The sequence below is a fragment of the Phalaenopsis equestris genome, unplaced genomic scaffold, assembly GCF_001263595.1.
Source record: "Phalaenopsis equestris unplaced genomic scaffold, ASM126359v1 Scaffold000413, whole genome shotgun sequence".
In the NCBI taxonomy this organism is placed as follows: domain Eukaryota; kingdom Viridiplantae; phylum Streptophyta; class Magnoliopsida; order Asparagales; family Orchidaceae; genus Phalaenopsis; species Phalaenopsis equestris.
The window spans coordinates 922,925-932,752 of NW_018164854.1; the positions used below are offsets into that span (position 1 = coordinate 922,925).

General features: G+C 32.6%; 1 protein-coding gene across 1 annotated transcript; it reads right to left on the reverse strand.

Moving 5' to 3' along the window:
- Nucleotides 1–6,286: 6,286 nt before the first annotated feature.
- Nucleotides 6,287–7,244, reverse strand: LOC110027074 (calcium-binding protein KIC-like). The gene has a single exon (XM_020728348.1). The coding sequence runs from the start codon at nt 6,953–6,955 to the stop codon at nt 6,557–6,559; it is 399 nt and encodes a 132-aa protein (XP_020584007.1). The 5' UTR covers nt 6,956–7,244; the 3' UTR covers nt 6,287–6,556.
- Nucleotides 7,245–9,828: the final 2,584 nt, after the last annotated feature.

A 9,828-nucleotide genomic window follows, 5' to 3' on the forward strand; every position in this document is an offset into this window, starting at 1 on the left:
TATATATATATATATATATATATATATATGATGTTAGTCATGCATATTGTGCAATTTTTGTTCATTAATTTCAGTTTTTAGTGTAACTTACTCAGTTCCCTTACTCTTGTTGGATTTACAAGTTTTTAGGAAAGAATAAGGCTCCAATGAAGTGAGGTGGTATTACTTATTGATAGAGATGTAATTTTATATTATTTGATATGTATGTTGTGATCAGGATAAAATTTTACATTTTATTAGAATTATTTGAAAATCATGGTTGTATATAATTTTTTTATGTAAACAATTTAATGTATAAAAATCAAAATGTGGTTATGAATCTTTTTATACAGTTATTAATGATTTAATACTTGTGTAAGCAAAAATTGAATTGTTGAATATGAATCGTTCGCGAATAAGACCTAAGGAATAACATTAATTCGAATTGTTGATTAGCCTTTTCTGAGGAGCTGATTCATATTTATAGATGAATGGTACATTATATAAATTTGTATATTTGTCTTTGCTTTAATGGAGGCTTACATGATATATTGAGTGTTTACAAGTATAAGCCTTTGATTCGGTTATTCTATGGCTCAATCGGTTGAGATCAGTTGGCCTTGGCTCGGTTAAAACCAACTTGTCTAACTGTGCTAAATCAAGATTGCTGGTCAGTCTTGGCCCTTGGATGGTCATCAGGTTGGTCGAACTTGGCTCGATCGATTGAGCTTTTTTGATCAGTTATGTTAGTCTGGTTTTCAAATATTGATCAATGTATGTAGAACTTCTATTAGCACAGTAAAATTATGTCATTGGGCAGATAGTAAATCATCATAATCTGATAGTTAGCTTACTCCTTGATAAGGGGATCCTTCGGGATGCTCCGTTGAGTGCGTTATGGCTAGTTCTAGCCTCATGTGGAATCTTAACAACTTTTGCAAAATGGCTAGCGATGATTGACTTTTCCTTTGCTATGGGTTGTGGCGAGAGGCTGGTCGGTTCCTTTGCCTGGCTCGATTGGCATTAGTCTTCACTCAAGATCTCCCTATTTGGTCTGCCTTCAGCCCTGGTTCAGGGGGACTGTACTAAGTAAAGTGGGACTGTTGGTATTCCGCTGATGGACCTTTATTCATAGACATTTAGTCTACCTCCTGTGGATCCTTGGTCTTCCAACCATGTGCCGACATATTTTTGATATACATGAAAGTGGAAGAAATTCATTATAAATAGATTTTAAGCTAAATATCTATTACGCACAAAAACTTATAATATATATATATCTATATATATATCTCTTTTGGTCATAACAGACGCAGCACCCATTTTTTCTCCCACGCATCAATTTGTCTAAATCCCGTAACTTCACATTTCAATCTAATGTACTAAATCTAAAATTGAAGGCAAAATGAAGGAGAAACGTGATTTGAAGCTATGTAGAAAGTTGTCATTGTAGTTGTTTGGCAAATTTTAGCTTAAATCCTGCTCAACTCCTACTACCAAACAGCCCCACAGTGTCGCAAAATCAGATAATTTATTTATAAGAGCATTTACATATATGTCATACAGTTACTCTGTATTTACATATTTAATATCTAAATTTTCATATTTATATGTGTTACACTGTCAATAAATTTTCATTATCTGATACGAATCTCGAGATATGACATGAATCTTGAGATAATTTTTTTAAATAAAAACAATAAAATTCTGATAAAAATTCATCCAAAACTTCGATTTCAGCGAACTTATAGTCAGAATGTTTAGCTTGATTATACGAACTCAATGATACATAAATTGGTCCAGTTCGAGGTAAAATTTAATTTTTTTTTGCTAAAAAATTGTCCTAAATTTCATGTCAAATGGCAAACTTCTCGATGACGAAATTCTACGAGTAACAGCTATTGCATTAGCACTAGGGCTGTCAAAAAAGCTCGTTGTTCGCGAACAGTTCGTGTTCGGTTCGTCAATGAGTTCGTGTTCGATTCGTTCGATAAGTAAATGAGACAAACGCGAATAAATTTTTTTCGTTCGGTTAGTTAAACGAACCAAACACAAACAATGATGCGTTCGTTCGTGTTCGATTATATATAAAAAAATTATTATATTTTAAAACATTAAATTTTATAAATTATAATATATAATAAAATAATAATAATAATATATTAATATACTATAGTAGTAATATACTAATATAGATATTGTATATTTATATAATATAAGTTATATAATTAATATATAATATTATTTTTATATATTAATATTAGGGATGTCAAACTGGCTAGTCGTTCGCGAACAGCTCGTGTTCGGTTCGTGTTCGGCTCGTTCGTTAAGAAACGAACACGAGTTTATTTCAAACAAACTAAATTTTAAACGAACTGAACACGAACACAAGCTTTGTTCGTTCGTGTTCGGTTCGTTTACACCCCTAATTAGCACGGCAGATTACAATTTGTTGATTTTTCTTAAAAGCATAAATTTTAATTCTAAATTTAATTTGATGAATATAAAAATTTAAATTCATAAAAAAAGGAAAACAAAATTAATGCGTACAAATTGACACGAAAACTGCTAAGGCGGTGATGCTCGACATTATCTAATTGAAGATATGGTTTTATTTCCTTTGCGGTGGAGTTGGAACTTAGTATATGCCTTGATTTAGGAAAATATTTGCGTACATAAGACGTATCCAGCGGTGCGTACGTCAGGGGTTATTCAGGGGGTACACGGGGGTTATATCCGGGTTATACCCCCTGTAACCTCCGTGTAACTCCCTTATAACCTCTATGTAACTTATTTGTACTCATGAAATTACAGAAGTGCGGAACTCATTTGTAAGTTACAGGTAGTTTACAAAGAGGTTACAGGGGGGTTACAGAGGGGTATAACCCCGATATAACCCCCCTGTATCCCCTGAATAACCCCTTGGCGTATGCAGCGCTGCGTACGTCTTATATACGCAAATATTTTCCCTTGATTTGGGTCATAAAAATTGGTTATTATTTAATAACAATTTACATACAAGCCTCATAATTTCTATCTAATTATATTCAGTACAGTGACAATTAATCTGGCGCAGGTTAATCTGGTTAAAATATAAGGGAAAAAAATATATCACGATATTTTCATATAATTTTTTTTAAGATGAAATAATTATTACCATGCATATCTTTCAATTATTATCTTTTATTTATCAATAAAATTAAATTATTAGACAATATAATTAAAATTTATGCATATATATATTTAAGTTATTTGGTATTCCTGAGTACACTCATTATAAAAGTATCGTGAGTGACTAATATTTTCAATATATTATCTAACAATTTTGATATTTATCTAATAACTTATTTATATTGTTGAATTTTTTTATTATAAAGTGAGCTAACATTACAATAGAAAAAGCATTCATATATATATCATGATGCATTTTTTTCTTAAATTTATGCAAGGAGAATTAATTCCTTAAATTTATCTTGAAAAAAGCATAATATAAAATATAATTAGTTAATTATATGTTTATCAAAAATCCCATTTTCATTAAATTTAAATCAAAATAATATAGTTCAATTTTTTTTCCTAGAAAATTATATACCCATATTTCATCATAGAGTTAAGTTACAAAAAAATCAACTGGACGTCAAAAGATACTTGAAAAGTTAAGTGGAAATGTCATGTTACATTAAATAGGTCTAGACTCTGGCCCTCTACCAGATAATTAACTTTTAATTTTAGGTCTATATGTGTTCGGTAGAGACACCACTAAGTCAAAACACTTGAGATTGAGTGCTAGAGAAAGAATGCCTGAATAGGGAAAGTTAGAGAACGAGGTTAGGCTCGTTTTTTAGCTTATATGTTTGTTTAGGACCCTTTTGCGTAATTTCATAAATTCCTCTTTTTTGCACACATGACACCTGTTTTTATATGAAGTGGTATATTTATTGCATGAATGAAATTATTAATATAATTAAGGTGGATGATGGCCTAAGATATCAAAGCATATTCTATGACACATGCACTACTCAAACGCCTCTTTCGGTTTAATTGATCTAATAATACCATCGAAATTGATTGATAAGGCAGGCAAATGAGTTAGAAAGATGCCAACTTTTTTTAGGGAGAATAGCTACGAATATGACCTAAACTAATAATAGGATGAGTTCTTGGTATCACCTTCGGGTAGCTTCATCAAAAGATGGCGTCGAATTGTCTCGTACCTAATAGTATTGGATAAACTCCCATTCTTGCTCTTGGCTCATCCTCGAGTAGTGAGGGATCCAAGGCAAGCTGTTGAGCTGTCAAACTAACCTAGGTTGATGACTTGCAAGCACAAACAAATGCTTGAGTGGATCTATGGTCAGCCAACTCTCACACAAACTCCGCAAGTTATCTAGTCAACAAATCATGAATTGACGTATAAGATGTCTTCTCGAGTTGGAGAGTTGAACATGTGTTATTAGATTTATGTGTGTAGATGGACAACATGTACTTTTAGCTCTAAATTGGCTAAATTTATTTGTATGACAACCTTGGATTATTTTTCGCCCAACCTGTAGAAGTTGGCCTGATAAAATGGACCCTAGAACTGCTTTCAGACTGCCATGTCATTATTTTTGTTGGTTGTCAGATCTCTGTAGAATTCGTTCTGACACATTTTTTGATGTGAAATCATGTACAACTACATTTAAAATAGAGACAAAAATATAATATCATCATAATATACAATTTTTCCAATAAATAGGAAAATTATTTTATGAATAAGAGATGACATAATATTGTTTATTACTCTTTTTATGAATAAGAGATGACATAATATTGTTTATTAGTGTTTGCTCTTCTCTCTCTCTTTCTCTCTCTCTCTCTCTCTCTCTCTCTCTCATTTCATAGGTGCTATTACTTGAGGTATGTTTCAAGGGCAAATAAGGATTCAGAAGTTGTATTCTCAAATTCACCCTAAGCTATATTATAATTTTCAAATCATCGTACTTTCCTCCATAAAAAACTCATTAAAAATTGTACAATATTAAATTTGTCTTTATATGTATGTATGTAACACACACACACACACACACACACACACATATATATATATATATATATATATATACACACGTGTTAAAAAATTCGTGGCGGTAGAGTAATGAATTATTGTCTTAGCGTTGCAAGAGAATTCAACACACACTTAGATAAAAAAAGCAACAATCTGTGATGACATCAGAAATTTTTATGTGGAAAATCTGTAAAGGGAAAAAACCACGGGTTTTGACCTAGTTGCAAAAATCCACTATAGATTAATGATTACATAGACATCTTGTCCCACAAACGGGAAAGAGTTGCTAGCTTTTCAAGTTACAACGCCAACTGACGGCGTTCAATCAGCGATGATCAATGGTGGGGGTTGGTGGTGGTCGACGGATGTAGACGAAGAGATGTTGGAGTTGAGCTCCTTCTCATAGCTTCAAGTTCTCTCTCAAGTCTTCCTCTCTCATGTGAGAGGTGGGGCTTTATCTATTTATAATATTTTAAGTGCAATTAATGCGGGAATATGAATCATTTTGATCGGACGGTCCAGAGAGCTTCCCTCAATCAGACAATGTACGTTTGATGGACATTTGAGTGTCTTAACGATGTCGAAATTGAGCAATCTTGGGCTCGTTGGATTCGTCTTGTCGAGACGCTCGATTCGAGCATGAACTCGTTGAATCGACATTTGTTTGATCTTTCAAATGTGTTCGAAAATTTTTTAAAAATGATTTAATCACTTGATCTTGGTTTGATTTGACTCGGATTGGATTAACTTTAATATCATTATGCCCGTGTTCGAAAATTTTTTAAAAATGATTTAATCACTTAATCTTGGTTTGATTTGACTCGGGTTGGATTAACTTTAATATCATTATGTCCGTTTTATCGAGTCGGTTAGTTTGACTATAAATTTGTCGAAATCGGAGCTCTGGATGGTTTAATGTTTCTTGCTCAAAAGATTGTCTTGAGATTTATGTCATGTCTCGAGATTCGTGTCGGATGATGAAAATTTTTTGTTGGTGTATCAAAATATATATATATATATATATCATAAATTAAAAGACAAATTTAATATTATTTTGTAAGAAATATTGTACTGAATAGGGTATAATAGTACGAGAAGATATATCCTTTAAATTTTATAATAGTATTGTCCCGATAAGATCATTTTTATCAATCTATATTAATTAATAATTTAAACCGAATAACTATCCCGTACCGTTAATCAAAACATGTTGATCAAAATTATTAAAAATATGAATATAAATATTTAACCACGGTCTTAAGAAGAATTAATTCCTTCTTTATTTATCCAGACACGAACTTTTATAATTCCATTACGATTTTCTAACTCTTTCTTCCCCGCTTTCGCGGGAATAAAAACTTACAGACAAATTCCAACAGATTTTTCAAGAAAAAACAAAGAAAACAATTGCTCTTCAGATCCATAGGGATCCAAGTAAGTGGTTCAAAATCACAACTCCATTATTGATAAGAACAGAGTTTACAGGGATTTAAATCAGGAGATAAGAAGATCATGATGAACGGCGGCACCTTAATTGCGGAGCAGGAGTTCCCGAGCAATAGCCTTCTCAAGCCACGCCTCAGCGTTCTCCATCATACCAGGACTAAGCCGAACCATGAGGATGCAGAACTCGGTCTGGTTAAGAACTCCATCGCCGTTCAGATCACCCTCCCGCACCATCGCCTCCGCCTCCTCCATCGTCATTCCCGCCATTCCAAGCCTCGCCGCGTTCCTCCGGAGACTATCCGCCGTGATCGCCCCCCGATCCGCATCGGATAGAAGGCGGAATCCGCCGCACAGCTCCGAGACAAAATCCTCCGCCGCCAGTTTCTCCGCCATCGCCGGAAGTAGGTCCATGTACTCTTCCTTCTCCTCTTCATTTTCCTCCGCCTTACTTCGTAGAGAGAATTTTCTCCCCTTTGTCGCCATTATTATAACTGGACTCTTCAGATAAGCTTCGATGTGGGTGGGCTATGTGGAGTGGTGGTGGGTGGGGGTTTATATAGATGCACGGGAGATGCTCGATGAAATGCCTGAACCGATTCATTCCTCTCGCTTTCTTCTAATTTAATAAGTGCTTTACCGTCCAGAGTGGATTGCGGCCAGACGCAACGGTCCAGAGAGGCATTTCGAGAATCCCAGACGGATTTCGCCGAAGCTTCGTGCGGTAGCCAGGCATTGAGTCTGGTCACCGCCCTTACCATTCTTTTCCTTCAAGTACGGCTTTTTGAAATATGGGCTTTTTAAAAAAAACATTTAAATTTATTTTAATATAATTTATATACAAAACGATTTTGTATTATATTAAAATAAATTTTAATGTTATTTAGTTAATTTTAAATTTGTTGGAATATAAATATTTAATATAAAGTATTAAGCTCAAAGCTAATTCAATAACTTTCAAATTAATTTTGATACAATTTATGTTAAGATATATCTTGAGAATTATTGATTTTTCTCATTAGTTTTTTTGCATGATTGTACGATCTTTAAACTTTATTTTGACATGATTAAATGGGTGATGGCATTGCCGAATTTGGGCCACATATTTTATAAGTTATGACATAATGTTCCTTAAAAATACAAAGTAGTCATTGTCATTTGGAAAAGCAACTGGCAGTTGTGATGAGAATGGGTAAATTCTCTTTTAACTGATTGATTTAGTAGTCATACCACAGGGGGGCAGGTGTTATTTTGTTTATTCTTCCTTAAATATTTCTCCTATTTATATGAGATGTGGTGGGTAAATTCTCTTTTAACTGATTGATTTAGTAGTCACACCACAGCGGGGGCAGGTGTTATTTTGTTTATTCTTCCTAAAATATTTCTCCTATTTATATGAGATGTGGTATAATAATAATAATATTACATTTTTATTCTCTTTTAAAAGGGGTTTGCGGAACTGGGTTTTCTATTAGATTGACTCTACTGTGGGATAAGCTATTGCATCGAGTCGGCTCAGACACTTTCTTGTCGTATGACTCACATTTGGATCACTTGGTTGTCATCTTGTACGCTTTTTGGCTCAGTCAAGTTTGACTTTGTTGATTTGACTCGTTCGATCAGACGAGCCTCGCGATCTCCTTGTAGTAGATCTGCCTTCATCATACTCTTCTCTTCCGAATTGTTGGATTTCCTTAAGATCAATGCATATACTTTTTTAATATATTATTTCACTTTTTAGTAGTCAAAATAATGAGATTTTTTATACAATAAGAATTATTCAGATGATATACATGTAAATACATAGAAATTTGGTGTATGCATGTAAAATCCCATAATTCTATACCCGAAATCCTTGAGCAAGTAAAAAGAAATAGAGAAACTAACCAAGTTTGCTACACTTGAGAAAATATAGTGTCAAGATAACGTGGGTGAGGTGGTGGTATTATAATGATATCATGACAATATTGCGGTACAATATGATCACAAATACCACAGAAATTTTGTTGCATGTGTTATTCCGGCGGTATTTTGATGATATTATGGTGGTATTGTGATACAATACGATCACAATACCATCATAATACTATCAATCCACCCACATCTCATCTGCACGCAATATCTAATTTTGTAAAAAAAGAATAGTTTAAATGTATATTTCATCAATCTATAAATAAATTTAATATATATATATATATATTTAATAAATATATTTTTGCTATAAATCAAGCTGAACTTGATTTGTTCTGCTAAAAATCCATCTGGCCAGCTGACTATTGATTAGATTTTATTCTTACCTTTGTCTGTGTTCTTATGATAATTTTTGTGAGAACCAGATATCAATTTGCAATATAATATGTATGGATGGATTGCGCTTAAGGTGGCAGTTGAACATGAACCGGTCATCTTCTTATGAAAGAGAAATTTATTTACATCCCACATAATTTTTATATATTACTCCATTCAATATTTAAATTTAAACTTTATTTTTTTATATATAAATTTTAGTATTTTAATCATGGCAAAATACTTTATGAAAATGTATGTTTCACTTTTAAAAATTTAATTTTAATAGTATTCTTATTGTGATATTAAAGATTTAAGTGGTATGTAAATAAATACTAAAATTTAGAAATTAAATAAGCAAATACATAATATGAATACTAATTATTACATTACTGTGTGGTATATATGTATGTAAATTCTAGGAGTGTCAAAAATTGACTTGATATGTCAATTTGAGCTAAACTTGACCCAAAAAGTTTGGGTTTTGGTGGACATGAATAATTTTTTTTCCATCGAATTTGGGCTAGTAATTCTAATTCATTTAATTCTTGAGTCGGGCGATGGTTGACTTGCCAACCTGAAACCAATATAAAAGTGACTGTTAACTTGAATTGACTTGAAATCAAATCACCAAGTCTAAATTGATCAAGATTTGCCTCAAATTGTTGTCATGCCCTATATTAAACATGTTATACCAGTTGGGTTCGAGTCAACAGGTTTAAGGTTGGTGGGGTTCAAATTGAAATTTTTGAACCATTTAAATATTCTAGCAGGGGTCAGGCCGAGGGGTGTTGAGTTGGTTCAATTTTAGGTCAGACCTGAACCCGATTTGTAAAAATGGCTTAACAGCCCTAGCAAATCCCACAAAAAACATAAAGAAATGATAATTATAACAATAAAATAATATTTTTAACAGTTGCTTCAAAATTTTATGTAAATTTAAAACTCCAATATATATTTTAAGACAGAAGTAACATAATTTCAATTTATTACTAATTTTAGCATCTATTTTCTTAATGGCTAATTTATCATCTATTAAGGATTCATAATTTAATTAAGTAATTAGTAGTCCT